Source organism: Schistocerca gregaria, chromosome 3 (genome assembly GCF_023897955.1).
Source record: "Schistocerca gregaria isolate iqSchGreg1 chromosome 3, iqSchGreg1.2, whole genome shotgun sequence".
Classification (NCBI taxonomy): Eukaryota; Metazoa; Arthropoda; class Insecta; order Orthoptera; family Acrididae; genus Schistocerca; species Schistocerca gregaria.
The window spans coordinates 202,223,363-202,244,501 of record NC_064922.1 but is presented as its reverse complement, the minus strand read 5'-3'; the positions used below and the strand labels follow the sequence as shown (position 1 = coordinate 202,244,501).

At 43.5% G+C, this 21,139-nt stretch overlaps 1 protein-coding gene across 5 annotated transcripts in view; it reads left to right on the top strand.

Annotated features, from left to right (window-relative positions):
- LOC126353794 (uncharacterized) overlaps positions 1–21,139 on the top strand; it is a 908,618-nt gene that overhangs the window by 471,231 nt on the left and 416,248 nt on the right. For all 5 annotated transcript variants that reach the window (XM_050002888.1, XM_050002887.1, XM_050002886.1 and 2 more), the window contains exon 3: positions 4,046–4,144. In XM_050002888.1, the coding sequence (XP_049858845.1) occupies positions 4,046–4,144 (99 nt within the window). The remainder of the gene's footprint in view (positions 1–4,045; positions 4,145–21,139) is intronic.

Here is a 21,139-nt window from a genome sequence, read left to right as displayed (position 1 = left end):
TCCAGTAAAACATCAAATCTCCGACGTCGTTGCGACCGGATAAAGATCCTGCAAGAACGGGACCAACGAAAACTGAACAGAATCGTTCACCGTAACAGAAGTCCAACCCTCCCGTAAATTGCTGCAGATTTCAGTGCTGAGCGATCAACAAGTGTCAGTATGCGAACCATTCAACCAAATGTCATCGATGTTGGCTTTCGTAGCCGAAGGCCCTCTCGTGTACCCTTGACGACTCCACGAGACAAAGCTTTACACCTCGCCTGGGCCTGTCGACATCGACATTGGACTGCTGATGACTGGAATCATGTTGCTTGATCGCACGAGCCCCGTTTCAGATTGTATCGAGTGGATGTACGTGTCTGGAGACAAGCTCGTGACTCCATGGACCCTGCATTTCAGCAGGAGACTTTTCAAGCTGGTGGATTCTCTGTAATAATGTGGGACGTTTGTAGCTGGAGTGATATGGGACCCCTGATACGTCTACATACGACTCAGAAAAGTGACACGTGCGTAAACATCGTGTCTGATCACCTGCATCCATTCATGTTGCTTGTGCATTCCAACAAAGTTGGGCAACTCCGGAAACACAATGCGACACCCCACATGTCCCAAATTGCTACAGGGTGGCTCCAGGAACATTCCTCTGAGTTCAAACTCTTCCACTGGCCTCCAAACTCTGCAGACATGAACATTATTGAGCATATCTGGGATGCCTTGCGACGTGCTGTTCAGAAGCGATCTCGACCCCTAGTACTCTTACGGATTTATGGACTGCCCTCCAGGATTCATGGTGTCAGTTCCTTCCGGCACTGCTTCAGACATTAGTCGAGTCCATGCCACGTCTTTTAGTGGCACTTTTGCGTGCTCGCGGGGCCCCTACACGATATTAGGCTGGTGTATCAGTCTCTCTGGCTCTTCTGCGTATAATATGATTGCGATACAGCACCCAGAAAACTTTCATGTCAGTGACTCGGGCTGCGTAAACCTACGCAATGATACAGGATGATTTAAGAAGAAAGTCCAGATTTCAGTTATTTATTATAGACAAAGATAGAAACACATTGCGCATGTCTTAGCACATGTCACCGGATAGGGGAAGGTTCATTGTTTTATATTCGAGCAACCGTTGCACCACACATTCAACACATGCACCATGCGTTGCTCAATAAACATCGAAACGTTAGCCCATTTCATACCACACGCGAATTCACAGGTCCCTGTTTATTGAATGTAGAGCTTCAACTGTTCCATTTTTGAACTCTTGAAGAGTAGGTGCTATAGGTGGGACAACGAATGTCTGTTATGAATCCTCAAAGAAAAAAATCAATATGTGTGACATTTGGTGACCTGGTAGGCAAAGCCGTGAGCAAGATCTTGTTGTTCACCTGTTACAATCCAACGTTGTGGGATGGTGTTGTTAAGATAACGCCATAGCTCGAGGTGAAAGTGAGGGGATATCGGAATCTTCGCGAAGTTTAGGAGACAACAAATTTTGCTACATGTCATAGTTTCTACCGCAAAAAAGGCCCATAAACATTATGAACAGAAACGACACAAAACGCATTCAGTGTACGTGAGTCTCTTTGTGTTCGACGGCGACACCAGGATTTTGTGACTCCCAAGTTCTTATATTTTGGAGGTTTACTTTACGCGGTAGATATAAGACTGATTCGTCCGACAAGATGAGTCGTTCGGAAAAATTGTCCTCTGCCATATCCTGGAGAACTTCAGTACAAAATTCGTGCCTTCTTTTGTGGTCGCCGGGACACAATTGCTGCAGTAACAGTAACGTGTAAGGCTTCATAAGCAGGCGTCGTTTAAAAACAAGCCACACCGTTTTTTGAGGAAATTGTAGTTCCTGGTCTGCTCGTCTTGTGGACTTCCAATGCCACCTTGGGAATGCATCTCGGATAAGATCATAAGACGTGCGAGGCTGACCAATTCTCTTCCCTTTGCTTCTGCAAGCAGCTTGCAACAATTTTGTACACGAATCATAAATCTGCTTGTGTAGAGGCGGCTTCTTGCTGAATCGACGGCTGAATGCTCCTTGCACTTGAACCATGGGTTGCCTTCGCGCAAATTCCAACATACAAAATGATTTCTCTTGTGGTGTAGTTGTCATGTTGCTACAAACAACCAACACGCAGCCGTTACAACTCTTTGAATCTTCCTCTCTCCAGTGACAAGCGCAATATGTTTCAATTGTCTATAGTTTGTCTGTAATAAACCATTGAAGTCTGTTCTTTCTTTTTGAATCACGTGCTACTCTTCCCCTGTGTACTGGATGCCATATCTAAGGTTTACTGTACCCAGCAAGATGGCACATTTCTGCTATCACTCCTTAATACACTATCCATCGATGGCACTGATCCAATTACTCTTGACCGACCCACATATGGAACGCTAGGGTAGCCTACATTATTTGACTTACCTGTTGACACTTCCTGCTACAGCTGTATCTTGTTACCTACTGCGCTGTATCAATCATGTGGTTCTGTGACCTGTTACGACTTTCAAACTATGTACTTTAGTTGGGTAAGCGCGTGTACTGCCATACGTAATACAGAACAATTTTTCGTTAATCACATTTTTATTCAGCCTTTCGTCTAATGCTGAAGGCAATTCAGTATTGACGAACAATCACGAGATCGGTATCCTTCCATCACCAAAATGGCATACAGTGTTCTTTGGCAGACTGGCTAGATTTGAAAAATTTCACTCATACTTTCACTACTTGTGGAGGCCACAACTCCATTGATCCCCATTGTATTTATTATGAATTACTGTATCACTGTGCCGTCTTTCTACGATTACTTTGAGTTTCCACGTGTTTTGGGTTCATAAGTTGTGATTTTTTTATTTAATATAAGTCTCTGTCATTACCTGTTCGGGGGCTGAGGCTAGTGCATACGGTACGATCAGCGCTTCCCTCTCTTAAGATAGCATGAGCTACCACTGCCAGCGTAGCTGTATGGACAAATTACGCAGCATTCCCGTGTGGGACATTTGTTTCCCCTGCAATATCTCCATACAGCTACACTGTCAGTGGTAGCTCATGCTATTCGCGACTTTTAAATGACTTGCTTGTGATGAAACTGACTTCACTCGGTACAATAAATTGTAAAACCAAATAACGGGTCGTTTCTGATGCGAACGTCACTCTTATGTCTTCTATCTTCTCATTTTGCGAGACCTAGTGGAATATAGGTCACGTAAAAATAATTAGAGAAACTTAGGTCAAGAAGTATGTTTTCTTCTTCGATAATTACAATGTTTCACAAACAACCAACAGCCATAATTATTTTCAGCCATAATGGCTATGTTTGTGCACCATGACTGTGTAGGGTAATTATTTATTTCATGTTTCTGCTACCAGTCGCTTTTTATTTTATGCTTAATCTCAAAAAATGCAACGCGTTTCGAACATGTTCTGTTTATCTTCGGGCGTTTATACATACATACACACATACATACATACATATAGAGAAATGTTACTTAAAAATTAACAGTCTTAAACTACATTAATCTAGAACTCTTTGTCCATTGTACAGTAAAAAACAATGGACAAAGCAGTCTAGATTAATATAGTTTAAGACTGTTTATTTTTTGTTCAAATGGTTCAGATGGCTCTGAGAGCTATGCGACTTAACTTCTGAGGTCATCAGTCGCCTAGAACTTAAAACTAATTAAACCTAACTAACCTAAGGACATCACACACATCCATGCCCGAGGCAGGATTCGAACCGTAGCGTGTTTATTTTTCAGTAACATTTCTCTATATGTATGTATGTATGTATGTATAAACGCCTGAAGATAAACAGAACGTGTTCGAAACGCGTTGCATTTTGTTAGATTAAGCATAAAATAAAAAGTGCCTGGTAGCAGAAACTTGAAATAAATAATTAACGAACAGCAAGGTTAAAGAGATCCCCTTCTGTTTAATGTTCTGAGAGCCGTTGGTAAATACCACGTGTTTTCAGACGTTTTGCTCAGAACGGCAGCTTGTGGGTGTTGCGGCCTACTTCACTGCTGCTCCGTGTTGCAGAGCCGCCGGCGCTGGTGGAGAACCTGGGCGTGCTGGCCGTGGAGCACGACCTGGAGGCGCGGACCCTGCAACTCTACGTCAACTGGACGGCGCCCACAGGTAAATGGCGGCGAGCTGCCCACACTGCTGTGTGCGTCCGGCAGTTGAGAGTGTTTTGCGAACACAGCAATCAGTGCAAACGATAGGCAGGTGCTACTTCCTGAAACTCTGTTACAGTAAAGGCACACATTCACTACTCGGCCAAAACAATGTGTCCGCCTACTTAATATAGAGTTAAAGACGTAAGGAAAGCAAGCAGGCAGCGGTTCTGCGGGGCATCCGCTGGATTAGTCCTTTACAACTTTTCGGAGGCACGTGGCACCAGATTTTCGTGTAAGCTCACTCAACTACTTTAAATTACGGGCAGCTGCTTTGTGGGTGTAGACGTGGCGCCAGATTGAATCCCAGATGTTCAGATCTTGCGAATTTAATGGTCAAGACATCAGCATGAGTTCTCTGTCATGCTTCTTAAATGGAGACGTTCTTGAAATTGATTGCAGATGTCAGTTTTCAGTTTACTTATTTTTATTAGCACAGCTGCCGCGCGGGGTTAGCCGAGCGGTCTAGGGCGCTGATCCCGGCGGAGGTTCGACTCCTCCTTCGGGCATGTATGTGTGTGATGTCCTTAGGTTAGTTAGCTTTAAGTAGTTCTAAGTTCTAGGGGACCGATGACCTCAGATGTTGAGTCCCATAGTGCTCAGAGCCATTTGAACCATTCGTGATAAGGAAGAATATTAATATTATTGCTCTTCGATTCACTCGCACCAATTTAAGCTGTCCTTTTCGGTTCCTGCATTACCACACACTCGGAAGTCACTATGTGTTCGGAAATTAAGAAACAAATTGAGAAAGAGAAGGAAGAAAACGGATTTTATTGTTATTCTTTTCAGTAGCAGCAGTTTCAGCTGTCCTCTTAGGTTTCCGCCTAACCACGTACTCGGAAATTTTTATATATTGATTTCATCCTATTTTCTCAAATCAGACTGAATGTACCATAAATAACTTCTAATATTGGAGAACATACTTGTATTACAATCAAAAGAAAGTAATAGGACGTGGTAACAAAGCTAACATGAAGAAAAAAATTGCATGTAACGGGATGCCAACCAACTTTTTCTGACGACAGAAACCACGACGTTATTCACTACGCTAGCACTTCACAGTGCAATGTTTAACTCTGATCTTGGTTATCACATTCTATCTTAAAGGCTTGTATCGTTGGTGCGTTATTAAATGACATTTAGTGATGATAGTGAAGTGTTTGTGATACATTTCAGTGCTCCTTTACATGGAAACGGCATACTGCAAATTATAAAACAAGTTAGTCTAGTTCTTAATTTGTAAATTATTGAGGATAATAACTCACTCCTAATGGAGCACTCATATATGATGGCATTAACCGTCGATAAATCATTACGTGACATTTGTTACAGCATTAATTATAATAAATCATCCCAAGAAAAGTGTTTTCGTAAATGTCCGGCACGCGCGCATAAAATATTGTGAGAGGCGCGTATCGAATGCTAACAAAAGTCGGTAGCCATCATGCCGCTGTCGATATTGTATGTGACGTCAAAATGGGGTCACGTTTGTGGGAATTGTTGTGAAACGATCAGCGTTACCCATCTAGAAGATGTGATATGTACTCTTTGGTTTTATACATCATCTGCTGGACAAGACTGTGATACATGCTCCCTGGTTTTATAGGCCATGCCTTGGACATTGTATGGACATAACAGACATACAGAGACGATAGAAACTTTTCTAGTGTATTATGGCAAGCCTATGCAATAGAACCTAACCAGTGCAAGTGAAATGAAAAGTGCTGTATGGTTCAAATGGCTCTGAGCACTATGGGACTTAACTTCTGAGGTCATCAGTCCCCTAGAACTTAGAACTACTTAAACCTAACTAACCTAAGGACATCACACACATACATTCCCAAGGCAGGATTCGAACCTGCGACCGTAGTGGCCGCGCGGTTCCAAACTGTAGCGCCTAGAACCGCTCGGCTATTCTGGCCGGCGCAGTATGGACAACAGATTTACACATGATGTAAACAGAAGAACATCCCATTCATCATATGTGCCGCATTAGCTGGTTTAAATATCTACAGGCTCAGAAGGATAAGAACCCCTAAATTAACAAGAAGAGTCTCCCAAATTGTATCTTGGATACTGCAAATACAGTCACAGGTTTCTGGTGGATTCTGAACTTCTAGAGAAGTGTGTCCATGGCAAAACATAAGGCGTGCGATGAGTCTCTAAATTCACTCGTATGGAAACGATGCCCAAAAACCACATTTTAATCCGCAACAGTGTCAGAATTGCAACTTATGATACAGTTCTTGTATTTAATGATGGGAACTTAGGGAGGATGAAGGTACTAGAGAGAAACGGCCTTAAGATAGGAAATTTCAGTCACGAAATTTCGAGAAAAATAGATTTACATCGCCCCTCTGCAGCTGAAAAGTCAGTTGGAGACGTGGTAAAGGAAAAAATGCATTAAACAAGAAACCACAAGAGAAGATATGAAGGGAACGAGGACCCTGAATAAAATTCTGGAGCCTTCTTAAGTGGTGACACAGTAAAAAATATTAGGTTGAATTTAAATTCCATTTCCTGAAAATGATGTTTTTGAAAGTTTATGTACCGTTTTCTCAGAGTCTCTGAAGGCTGCAAATATGAAATTTTGTACACTCCTTTCAATAAAAACGATAAATGTTGTCTCAAGAGTAAATTTTGAAATTCTGAGTGTAAGCTGAGATATGGGCCAAAGTGCTTGGAAATTTGCATGAATTTTATTTTATACTTACAGAGCTTTAATTAAAAATTATTAAAATTCAACTATTTGATACATTTAAAAAGATCTAGCGTGAGAAGTTTAGTATAAGCGAAAAGATTAAAGATTAAATAGAGAAAATTACGTACAAATTTTTTGAACTGTTTCTCAGAAAAATGTACATATGTTACTTTTTGAAAATAAAATTTTTAAACTCCATATATAATCGAAGAAACTTAACAGTAATCCTGTTCAATTCATTTAAAGCATGGTAAAAAATTTCATTGCAGTATCTTCAATTTGTGGTTTTCGTGCATCTTTTAATTAATATGTGTTTTTCATGAAAGTCCGCCCTTAAACTACTGTAGAACGATCTTGTGACACAACTATGCTGCAATCGCTGCCGAACAAGAAAGACATCAAGGATGCAGTGATACAGGTGGTCCACAATAATGTTTATGTAACACAGAGCTCTCATTGTGGTTTCAGTTACTACTACAGGTCCGTGGAAGCCCGGGTGAATGTCTCCTATAGCATAATGCTGCCCTCATCGATCTGCATCCATTTCATGGTGTATGTTTTGAGCTGCTGTTCGCCTAAATGATAATGTATCTGGACATGACCACAGACCTGGTGTAGCAAGAAATGTGATTCATCCGACCAAGGAGCAAGTGTGCACTTACCATGTCCAGTCCAGTCTCAATGACCTTGTGCGCACTGCAGTCTTATTTAACGGTGTCATCGTGTCAACACTGGAACATGTATGCGTGGTCGGCTGAAGAGCCCGATGTTTAATAATGTGCATTGAACAATGTGCTCTGAAACACCTCTTGCCTGCACCAGTAATCCAGTGTGGCACTGATTGCCACCCGTCCCGCTGTACAGAACGCGGAAACCTCCAACCACCACGTTGTTCTATGACAAGGCTTGGACGTCCGACATCTTGTTACATACTTGGTTTTATAGATGTTCACAATAGTAGTACACGAACAGGAAAACTGCTTTACTATTTCCAAAATGCTCATTCCCGGGCGTTAGCCCATAACAGTGCTCTCTTTGTCATAGTAATAAATTGGAACACCTACAACCGTCTTTACGTTGTCATTTACTATATGGCTACCAGTTTCGGTGCAGTGCATCACCTTCAGGCCTTAGCTGACGGTGAAGGGGCTAACACTATCCGTATACACGATTCATCAGTATCATCTGCCTGGTTTTCGCAGACTACCTGTAACAGCGATGTTGTCTGTCCAGCTATGAACTATGGTTGGAGACACAACATCGCAGTTACAGGTAGTCTGCGAAAACCAGTTATAGATGTTAGCCACTTATGGACCGTGTATACGGATAGTGTTAGCCTCCTCAACGTCAAAGAAAGCCTGAAGATGGTGCACTGAAGCACCGAAACTTGTAGTCGTATAATAAACGACATCGTAAGGACGGCTGTAGCTGTTCCATTTTATTACATAAATGAACTGCCAAAATCCCTCAGCTCTCCGACCGCAAGGATGGACATACAAACACTTTGTCAGAGTTGTTTATGTTTGATTTTCTCATTTGCATCCCGTGTTATAGCTACAATGATTCCCCATTCCTCTCTGCTCTGCTTCTAAACTTTCCTTAAGCCCTTCTCAAACAGAATAAGGTTCGCTGTAAGTTTACTTCGTGGCCCGTGGGGCTCTATTGAATACTAGCTGGCTTCCCTGGAGGGAGTTTTTCATGTTTCCCGTGATAGCCCTAGCGCTGTTACGCTTGTAGAGTTCTCTGAAGCCTACCACTGCTGGTGAATCAGGAGTCTTGTTTGGCATCTGATATCACAGGCTGCAAGGCCAGGTCTCACAGAGAACACTGGTCTGCCCGTGGGACAAAAGAAAATGATATATGCTCACCTGATGCTCTGCAAACCTTTCTCGAACAATTTTAAGGAAACTTTTTATTAAAACATTTCATAATCTCATTTTTCAGCTTCATGAGGACCTGCTTTTCACCTCCTTAATGATCGTGGTTATTGTGTTATTTCGTAATCAGGAAACTCGCTGCACGAAGTTTCAATAGTCTGCACTGAAAAATAGGAAGCCCCATCACTTTTCGTTTCGTTCATATTAATGTTGGGTATAAAATATATCCACCATATTCTTTAAACTTGGAAGGAGATTCAAATCTATTATCAATCTCGAGAAAATGGATTGTGTGTAGCGCACTCATTTCTGCTATTGCATGCAAAAGATGATGACAATGATATTTTATAACGTCCCTGACGTCTCATAAACGATGTGAGATATCTAATCTAGACTTTGGCAAATGATCTACCAAAACATGCAAGTAACTAAAAAATTTTTAGTGGAGCGTTGTGATTTGTTGAGGTGCATCTATAGCTTATAACACGAGAATTGCCGTGGGTTTTGCAACAATGTGTTTTAAGTGAAGAAATTACAGATTTGTTTCTGTACCAAAAATAAACTAGCTAGTGACATCGCTTACCCCCAGTTGCTTGGTTGATAATATACTATTTCATGATTCCGCAACAATTTCAACTGCGTTAGAATGTTAGAGAAATGAATCTTTGTAATTTCTACTGCATCTTGATAAAAGCAGCAAATTTTAACTTGGCAACAAAAGAAGTTTGGCAGTACTCAAAACTCGTAATTAATGAAGTTTCTCTGAAAAGAAGACGTAAGAAGTGAACAGAAAACAAATCGTTTCTTTTGTTGAAATTTTGGCCAATTCCTGTACTGCACTACAACGTATTTTTAATAATGAATGACTACGACTGAAACTTGGTAAAGAATTTTATTTCTGTATCCCAACGACATGAGAAATGTGAATGCTGTTCCAAAGCTTCCCCATCAATCAAGACGCCGTTGGAGTCCCGCTCGCTCTCGGGGCGACGCAGGCTGTTTAGGCAACCAGCAAAGCAGCCTGATTGCGTTACGTTCTCGCACTGCTGTGTCGCGTGCAGTCCTGGGCGCATCTGACGATTGGCATTATATGATTTATTAACGCTTCGCACTTCTTAGTGAACATAGCTATAACGAAGACTTCTCGAAATACAAAGGACGTTCAAAAAGTTTTGCACAGTCGTCTCTAGTTTTTTTATTTTTTGCACACGGAGAATGAATTTTTTTGCAAAAATACTTGGAATATTTAGCTATACATTGAGCCTACTCAGTGTAGCCTCCATCAGCTGTGACGCATCTAGCCCAACGTTCTTTCCATGATGTAAATACACTTCGGTAAATTCTGGGATTGACTTTTACACCATCGCTTGACACAGGAAATAAGGTATTTCTCACTATCAAATGTTTTACCGCACAGGTGGGCCTTCAGACGACCAAAGAGTTAAAAATCAAACGGAGACAAGTCCGCACTGTAGAGAGGAACAATTTTCCTACCCAAATTCATTGAGTTTCTCCTGCATCATAAGGGTGTATGGGATTTGCCATTGTCATAGTGTAGTCTCATGAGCTGACCCTGGGTCTTGATGGCACGTCTCAGCTTGTCCAGTGATAAACAATAACGGTCCTAGTTAATTGTGGAGTCAGTTTCCAAAAAGTCAATGAAAATGACACCACACTGATCCCAGAAGAAGGAGGCCATCACCTTTCGGCCTGCTGTTCGTGAAAGTCTTGGTTTCTTCTTCCGAGGGGAAAGCCACTCCATGGATTGGGTTTTGCTCATAAGTTCGGACAAAAACAACCCTGTTTCATCCTGGGTAATGACGGCGTCAAAACACTGTTTCCACTCTTCAGTAAAGGTCTTCATGAGACACTCCCACACGTTCTTCCTCATTGTTTTAATTTCTTTTGTCAATAATCTAGGCACCCAACGTGCACAGATTTTTCTGTACCATGGTGACTGTACCAATGATACCGCACTACTCAATGACAAACGAGTCTTTTCAGCTAGCTATTGTGTCTCACACATCTGTCATTTTGGGTGATTTGATCAATAGTCTCCATATTCACATTACTCACTGCCATCGATGGTCTACCGCATCGTGGATTGTCCAGTAGAGAGAAATCAGATTCTTTAAACCTCTGCAAATGCCGTGGATACTGCTGTGATCCACTGTGTCCTGTCCACAAACAGGGAGCAACTTCCTGTGAATCGATGTGGCAGAGTCATCGCTGGTCTTGGAGAGGAACTCCATCACCGACCGTTGTCGCAACCTGACATCTACTTCACGGTCAATTATGGCTCACCTGTAAATAAAAGAATATACTTTTATATACCAACTTATAGGTAAAAGTTCCAAGTACGTCCACGAAAAATTTCATTCTCCTGCAAAAATAAAAAAAAAGAGACGATTGTGCAAAACGTTTTGAACGCCCTTTGTAGTTCGTTACCTTTCTCTTTGTTGGGAAGAACAATCCGTATTTGTTGAAAAACCTGGGTTGTCTCAGTGACTAGTGTGCCATGAGATGCTTAATACAATAAAGGAGTATAACATTCAGCGTCACTACGTTTCCCTTCTCGCCGCACAATTTGATGAGCTGAACGGCAATGCAAGGTAGCAATTCGTTGCCACACTCAGGGGTGAAGCACAGGGTGGTTATAATTAAATTTCGGCTAGTTGAGCCAGTGTAGACGGAAAACTATTTACTGTATGGATGTAGGAATGATGTTCAGACCGAGCGGTGCAGGATTTGCGTTGTTAGTGTCATGACTTGCCGTTAGGAGCCAGTACTGGTACGTATACGTAGGGTGGAAACATAAGCATCAGTGTGCATTACAGTTGCAGATAGTCACTATGCGTCTGGACAAGATTAGGCAGGGGATTACCCATAAAGCTGTTTTTTCAAAACAACAGCAATATTGCTGCCGCTATTTGCGAGTACCGATGCATTAAAGGAACAAGGCGAGGGGTTGAAGAACATGATTTGGATGTTCGAATTAAATGGCGATTTGGGAATTTCTCCTGGGAGAGGCCGACCGCTAATTGCACCACAGATTGTTGAAGAAGTTACTGTTGGCATGACTGAGAATGTGCGACCCTAGAGCAGTGCACGAGCTGTGTCAGGGCATCTGAACATTCCATGGTCCACCTGAGATGGTTCTGGCAGCAGCAGTGCAATCTCTGGTGCGGCTCCAGGATGTTGAGGATGCAGATGGTCGTCACATTCAACAAAGTTTGTAAGATCTCATGTGAAAAAAAACTTTCTCTTCCACATACACTCCTGGATATGGAAAAAAGAACACATTGACAGCAGTGTGTCAGACCCACCATACTTGCTCCGGACACTGCGAGAGGGCTGTACAAGCAATGATCACACTCACGGCACAGCGGACACACCATGAACCACGGTGTTGGCCGTCGAATGGCGCTAGCTGCGCAGCATTTGTGCACCGCCGCCGTCAGTGTCAGCCAGTTTGCCGTGGCATACGGAGCTCCATCGCAGTCTTTAACACTGGCAGCATGCCGCGACAGCGTGGACGTGAACCGTATGTGCAGTTGACGGACTTTGAGCGAGGGCGTATAGTGGGCATGCGGGAGGCCGGGTGGACGTACCGCCGAATTGCTCAACACGTGGGGCGTGAGGCCTCCATAGTACATCGATGTTGTCGCCAGTGGTCGGCGGAAGGTGCACGTGCCCGTCGACCTGGGACCGGATCGCAGCCACGCACGGATGCACGCCAAGACCGTAGGATCCTTCGCAGTGCCGTAGGGGACCGCACCGCCACTTCCCAGCAAATTAGGGACACTGTTGCTCCTGGGGTATCGGCGAGGACCATTCGCAACCGTCTCCATGACGCTGGGCTACGGTCCCGCACACCGTTAGGCCGTCTTCCGCTAACGACCCAACATCGTGCAGGCCGCCTCCAGTGGTGTCGCGACAGGCGTGAATGGAGGGACGAATGGAGACGTATCGTCTTCATCGATGAGAGTCGCTTCTACCTTGGTGCCAATGATGGTCGTATACGTGTTTGGCGCCGTGCAGGTGAGCGCCACAATCAGGACTGCATACGACCGAGGCACACAGGGCCAACACCCGGCATCATGGTGTGGGGAGCGATCTCCTACACTGGCCGTACACCTCTGGTGATCGTCGAGGGGACACTGAATAGTGCACGGTACATCCAAACCGTCATCGAACCCATCGTTCTACCATTCCTAGACCGGCAAGGGAACTTGCTCTTCCAACAGGACAATGCACGTCCGCATGTATCCCGTGCCACCCAACGTGCTCTAGAAGGTGTAAGTCAACTACCCTGGCCAGCAAGATGTCCGGATCTGTTCCCCATTGAGCATGTTTGGGACTGGATGAAGCGTCGTCTCACGCGGTCTGCACGTCCAGCACGAACACTGGTCCAACTGAGGCGCCAGGTGGAAATGGCATGGCAAGCCGTTCCACAGGACTACATCCAGCATCTCTACGATCGTCTCCATGGGAGAATAGCAGCGTGCATTGCTGCGAAAGGTGGATATACACTGTACTAGTGCCGACATTGTGCATGGTCTGTTGCCTGTGTCTATGTGCCTGTGGTTCTGTCAGTGTGATCATGTGATGTATCTGACCCCAGTAATGTGTCAATAATGTTTCCCCTTCCTGGGACAATGAATTCACGGTGTTCTTATTTCAATTTCCAGGAGTGTATCTTTAAAAATGTTCCTAAAAATTTTCATTGTTCTACGATCACTCAATAACCATGGGAACCCTGTCAGTAGCAGAAGTTTAATTACAACTATACTTGGAGTAATATGTGACTCTGAAAAAAACGTCATAGACTTTTTGTGTGTTCTTCATACGTATCAACTTCAATTATTTAATTCGTTTCATACAATTTATTTTATATCGCTGACGAGGAGCGACATTCGCATGGTGCGACATTACAAGCAAGCTTCAAAGTTCCACACAACATTGCAACAGGTGACACCACATTTTGTATGGGATCCCAGTTCAGTCGATTTTGATGGTTCAAATGGCTCTGAGTACTATGGGACTTAACATCTGAGGTCATCAGTCCCCTAGAACTCAGAAGTACTTAAACCTAACTAACCTAAGGACATCACACACATCCATGCCCGAGGCAGGATTCGAATATGCGACCGTAGCGGTCGTGCAGTTCCAGACTAAAGCGCCTAGAACCGCTCGGTCACTGCGGCCGGTTTCGATTTTTATGCCCGCTGTAGCATGCTTAAAGCCACAGGAGGTGAAGAAATTTGAATTACTATCAATAAAATTCTTCAGGGCTGTTGACCGCATTGACGGAATATAAAATTGTCCGACGTTTCGGCCACCTACGCAAATGGCCTTCCTCACGGCTTTGTGTTGAGCTGACTGCTAAATGAGGGAGCCTTCAGATCTCATATGGAAGCGGAGGAAACTGTTTACGTAATTTGGTAGGTTACTTCAAGAAGGGTATTAGGCGCTCTTTATTGATCATTAAATTGTTTCTTGTCATTGGAGGATAAAGACGTGCATGACTGGTGTTTACATTATTTCTTGCTATTGATGGAAACAGAGGAACTAGAAGCGGGCGGCAACTGTGACGTAGCGCTGTTCAGTTGTTGCTAGGTGCGGTTTGCGGTGTGCCTGTGCTCTCTGTATGTACAGCACGACCACTGCGGTCTCCCACACGCCTGTGTGAGTTGCTTTGCGCGCGCTGTCCTCCTGTAACATTGTCACTGCTGGCAGCCAGGCCGCTGGAAGGAGTTTGCCTCTCCGAGCGAACAGTTTTTCGTCGGATCTGAGATATCTACACGGATCACGAAAAACTGAAGGAGAAAGACCAAATTGTGATGGATTAAACAGCCACAGAACCCGAAATATTTGAAGTTTCCAGAATGAAATTTTCACTCTGCAGCTGAGTGTGCGCTGATATGAAACATTCTGGCAGATTAAAACTGTGCGCCCGACCGAGACTCGAACTCGGGACCTTTGCCTTTCGCGGGCAAGTGCTCTACCAACTGAGCTACCCAAGCACGACTCACGCCCGGTACTCACAGCTTTACTTCTGCCAGTATCCGTCTCCTACCTTCCAAACTTTACAGAAGCTCTCCTGCAAACCTTGCAGAACTAGCACTCCCGAATGAAAGGATATAGCGGAGACATGGCTTAGCCAGTGCCTGGGGGATGTTTCCAGAATGAAATTTTCACTCTGCAGCGGAGTGTGCGCTGATATGAAACTTCCTGGCAGATTAAAACTGTGTGCCCGACCGAGACTCGAACTCGGGACCTTTGCCTTTCGCGGGCGAGTGCTCTACCAACTTTTTTTTGTTTCGTTTTTTTATTTATTTTTTGACCTTTGCCTTTCGCGGGCAAGTGCTCTACCGACTTTCTTTTTTATTTTTTTTTATTTTTTTTCGGGCCTCGTTTCTCCCCAACAGCCCGTCCTTCCGCTCGCCATTTGTGCCTTCTTCGACTAGCTTCTGTGCTATGTTCGGTCCATATGAGATAGGTGAGTGACGAAGTAAATGTATACAAGTAAATAAAATTCCTTCTTTTGGGGTTATGGAAAGGAAATAGGTCCGCTACATTCTTCCATCATTCTGCGGGAGCGATTTTTATAGGAGAGCCAGGCGTACTTCAGCCTGCTGGCGTCTCACGTGTGCGTCAGCAACGTATTAGTGCTGCGACACGAGGGCAAAGGGTAAACGAAATAGCCACCTTGTTGGCGTAAAATGAATGAGAAGCTTAATAGATAATTTCATAAAGAAAAAAAAAAGGAATCCTGAGATTGAACAAAATGTCGTTTGATCGTTCTTCAGCTCTGTCGGTAAGACAATGTTCGGTTCCAGAAATTTGCGTAGTTGTCTTTGTATTTCATTTGTCGTTCGAGCTTTTGATGTTCTGTCATCAGGTACATCCAATAATCTGCTTCACTTTTCGTCATAGCCGTTGAGATGTAATGGACTGTCAGTCCTTTGAGCCAGTTGGCTGACCTTCTTTTGGTGTTAGGATATGGCACGTCATCAGGCAGAAGGACGTGTGTCGGTGAAATCGTGTTAGGTGACGTACAGAGCACATTTGCTAGTTTTTGCCTGAAGAGATTCCACACGTCTTTCAAATCGTCACAGACGAAGCGATGTTCTTCAGTGTCGACGACATTGCAGCTGGAACAGTTTGGTGTGTGTGCCAGACGTATCGCGTGCAATTTGGAGTTGGTTGGGATTTTTCTATTGACTGCGAGGTACCACGTCGATCGCACATTGGATGGTAGATGGGGGTCAGATATGTTGTCCCATATGTTTTTCCAATTATAATGTCGAAACTTGTTTTCTATTCGATTGCGCAATTTTCCTACCAGCAAGGTGTTGTAAACCTCCTTAACCCGATATATGTCCTTCTCCGGTATTCTATGGCGTGCATAGCTGTATTTCACCAGAAAATGTTTATAGTGGTACAGCTCGTGGGAGGTGTGATGCACATCGATTGTTGGATCTCTGCTGACTGGGGTGATTTCACGTAAGAGATGAGCCACTAAGATCCGCGGTGATCGTTGCCACTGTTTATAAGTTTTGCTAACGTATAGCGCTTGCGCTTTAAGGTAGATGTCTGTCAGTTGTAGCCCTCCATTGCGTGTCGGTAGCGTCAAGGTATCATATGAAACCTTAAATATCTGACCTCTGCTGACAAAATATCCAAGCGCTGCTTGCATTTGGTGTGCTATGGTTCGTGGCAGAGGCAGCACTTGAGCAACATAGTTGACTTTGGAAGTGATGTATGTATTGGCCAGTTGCACTTTTTGTATTACGTTTAAATTACGCAAGCTGTGTCGTTTTATGCTTGCCCGTAATGTGGCAAGTAATTTTCGATCATTGAGAGCGGCCGTGCGGCGGATATTACTCGTATATTCTATTCCAAGGCATTTTATTTTTTCCACAGTGTTGATACGGCCAGCGGCTCTGATCTCTATACCCCGACCAAGATTCATAATACCAGATTTATTGCGGTTGAGTTTAGCTCCTGACGCCAGTTCGTAGGTCGCCACAACTTCAAGTACTGTTTCCACCTCGCTTTCGTCAGTCACAAGTACCCATACATCGTCCGCGTAGGCTTGACATATGATCTTTTGTCCGTGTATGTGTAATCCACGGAGTTGCCGACTCAGGGATGCTAAGAGAGGTTCAAGCGCAATCGCGAAAAGCGTCATGGACATTGGGAAACCTTGTCTTACCGAACTCTGAATATTGATCGGGTGACTGAGTTGTCCGTTGAAACTGATTCTTGACGTGCTATTCGTCAGTACGTTTTTCACGGAGGCTATCTGGGGGAAGTGCATGGATGTCATACACCGGAGCAGGTACGAATCATTAACTTTATCAAAAGCTTTTTCAAAGTCAAGCGACATCAGAGCACAGCGAATGTTGCAGGCTTCCGATATCGCTATAATGTCTCTGTAGTCGCATAAGGTCTGAAATATCGTTCTGTCCTTTCCCACACTTGTCTGGTAGGCTCCTGTCACTGTACGAGTAACAGAATTGAACCTTTGCATCATGATACGGGCGAAGAGTTTATAATCACTATTGAGAAGTGTTATGGGGCGAAGATTCTCCACGGTTTTGCCTCCTGGTGTTTTGGGGACTAAGACCACTGTACCTTCACAGAATTCCATCGGAAGGTCAGTGTCGGCACTTAGTATTTCATTGCATGTTGTTGTTGTCGTTGTTGTTGTAGTTGTTGTCTTCAGTCCTGAGACTGGTTTGATGCAGCTCTCCATGCTACCCTATCCTGTGCAAGCTGTTTCATCTCCCAGTACCTACTGCAACCAACATCCTTCTGAATCTGCTTAGTGTATTCATCTCTTGGTCTCCCTCTACGATTTTTACCCTCCACGCTGCCCTCCAATACTAAATTGGTGATCCCTTGATGCCTCAGAACATGTCCTACCAATGGATCCCTTCTTCTCGTCAAGTTGTGCCACAAACTTCTCTTCTCCCCAATCCTATTCAATACTTTCTTATTAGTTATGTGATCTACCCATCTAATCTTCAGCATTCTTCTGTAGCACCACTTTTCGAAAGCTTCTATTCTCTTCTTGTCCAAACTATTTATCGTCCATGTTTCACTTCCATACATGGCTATACTCCATACAAATACTTTCAGAAATGACTTCCTAACACTTAGATCTATACTCGATGTTAGCAAATTTCTCTTCTTCAGAAACGCTTTCCTTGCCATTGCCAGTCTACATGTTATATCCTCTCTACTTCGACCATCATCAGTTATTTTGCTCCCCAAATAGCAAAACTCCTTTACTACTTTAAGTGTCTCATTTCATAATCTAATTCCCTCAGCATCACTCGACTTAATTCGACTACATTCCATTATTCTCGTTTTTATTTTGTTGATGATCATCTTATATCCTCCTTTTAAGACACTGTCCATTCCGTTCAACTGCTCTTCCAAGTTCTTTGCTGTCTCTGACAGAATTACAATGTCATCGGCGAACCTCAAAGTTTTTATTTCTTCTCCATGGATTTTAATACCTACTCCAAATTTTTCTTTTGTTTCCTTTACTAGTTGCTCAATATACAGATTGAATAACATCGGGGAGAGGCTGCAATCCTGTCTTACTCCCTTCCCAACCACTGCTTCCCTTTCGTGTCCCTCGACTCTTATAATTGCCATCTGGTTACAGTACAAATTGTAAATAGCCTTTCGCTCCCTGCATTTTACCCCTGCCACCTTCAGAATTTGAAAGAGAGTATTCCAGTCAACATTGTCAAAAGCGTTCTCTAAGTCTACAAATGCTAGAAACGTAGGTCTGCCTTTCCTTAATCTTTCTTCTAAGATAAGTCGTAAGGTCTGTATTGCCTCACGTTTTCCAGTAGTTCTACGGAATCCAAACTGATCTTCCCCGAGGTTGGCTTCTACTAGTTTTTCCATTCGTCTGTAAAGAATTCGTGTTAGTATTTTGCAGCTGTGGCTTATTAAACTGATAGTTCGGTAATTTTCACATCTGTCAACACCTGCTTTCTTTGGGATTGGAATTATTATATTCTTCTTGATGTCTGAGGGTATTTCGCCTGTTTCATACATTTTGTTCACCAGATGGTAGAGTTTTGTCAGGACTGGCTCTCCCAAGGCCGTCAGTAGTTCCAATGGAATGTTGTCTACTCCGGGGGCCTTGTTTCGACTCAGGTCTTTCAGTGTCTGTCAAACTCTTCACGTAGCATAGTATCTCCCATTTCATCTTCATCTACCTCCTCTTCCATTTCCATAATATTGTCCTCAAGTACATCGCCCTTGTATAGACCCTCTATATACTCCTTCACCTTTCTGCTTCCCCTTCTTTGCTAAGAACTGGTTTTCCATCTAAGCTTTTGATATTCATACAAGTGGTTCTCTTTTCTCCAAAGGTCTCTTTAATTTTCGTGTAGGCAGTATCTATCTTACCCTAGTGGGATAAGCCTCTACATCGTTACATTTGTCCTCTAGCCTTCCCTGCTTAGCAATTTTGCACTTCCTGTCGATCTCATTTTTGAGACGTTTGTATTCTTTTTTTCCTGCTTCATTTACTGCATTTTCATATTTTCTCCTTTCATCAATTAAATTCAATATTTCTTCTGTTACCCAAGGATTTCTACTAGCCCTCATCTTTTTACCTACTTGATCCTCTGCTGCCTTCACTACTTCATCCCTCAAAGCTACCCATTCTTCTTCTACTGTATTTCTTTCCCCCATTCCTGTCAATCGTTCGCTTATGTTCTCCCTGAAACTCTGTACAACCTCTGGTTCTTTCAGTTTATCCAGGTCCCATCTCCTTAAATTCCCACCTTTTTGCAGTTTCTTCAGTTTTAATCTACAGTTCGTAACCAATAAATTGTGGTCAGAGTCCACATCTGCCCCTGGAAATGTCTTACAATTTAAAACCTGGTTCCTAAACTCTGTCTTACCATTATACAATCCATCTGATACCTTTTAGTGTCTCCAGGGTTCTTCCATGTATACAACCACCTTTCATGATTCTGAAACCAAGTGTTAGCTATGATTAAGTTGTGCTCTGTGCAAAATTCTACCAGGCGGCTTCCTGTTTCATTTCTTAACCCCAATCCATATTCACCTACTACGTTTCATTCTCTCCCTTTTCCTACACTCGAATTCCAGTCACCCATGACTCTTAAATTTTCGTATCCCTTCACTATCTGAATAATTTCTTTTATTTCATCATATATTTCTTCAATTTCTTCGTCATCTGCAGAGCTGGTTGGCATATAAACTTGTACTACTATAGTATGTGTGGGCTTCGTATCTATCTTGGCCACAATGATGCGTTCACTATGCTGTTTGTGGTAGCTTATCCGCATTCCTATTTTCCTATTCATTATTAAACCTACTCCTGCATTATACCTATTTGATTTTGTGTTTATAACCCTGTATTCACCTGACCAGAAGTCTTGTTCCTCCTGCCACCGAACGTCACTAATTCCCACTATATCTAACTTTAACCTATCCATTTCCCTTTTTAAATTTTCTAACCTACCTGCCCGATTAAGTGATCTGACATTCCACACTCCGATCCGTAGAACGCCAGTTTTCTTTCTCCTGATAACGGCATCCTCTTGAGTAGTCCCCGCCCGCAGATCCGAATGGGGGACTATTTTACCTTCGGAATATTTTACCCAAGATGACGCCATCATCATTTAATCATACAGTAAAGCTGCATGGCCTCGGGAAAAATTACGGCCGTAGTTTCCCCTTGTTTTCAGCCGTTCGCAGTACCAGCATAGCAAGGCCGTTTTGGTTGTTGTTACAAGGCCAGATCAGTCAAACATCCAGACTGTTGCCCTTGCAACTATTGAAAAGGCTGCTGCCCCTCTTATGGAACCACACGTTTGTCTGGTCTCTCAACAGTACCCCTCCGTTGTGGTTGTACTTACGGTACGGCTATCTGTATCGCTGAGGCACGCAAGCCTCCCCACCAACGACAAGGTCCATGGATCATGGGGGGGGAGGGGGGGGGATTTCATTGCATACGAGTGTCAATTTAGCAATTATTTGTTCGCGAAAAGTTTGATAAAATTCAGCGGGTAGGCCATCTGGTCCAGGTGATTTGTTCTTTGGCTTCTCGAGATGGCATCATCGACGTCTTCGTCCGTTATTCTCGCTGCGAGCACATCAGCTCCTTCTGAAGTGAGTCACTCTGTCGTCCTAGCAGTGAGAGCTTGCTGCGCTGTTTCATCTGTCTGTGTATTGGCCAGCAATTCACTAAAGTGTCGATGGATCTCGTCTTGTATTGCAACTTGATCTGTCAAGAGCCTCCCGTCTGAAGTTTTGAGTTCCGTCAGAATTTTCAGTTTTTGTCTTTTGTTCTATTGGAGGATGTGGT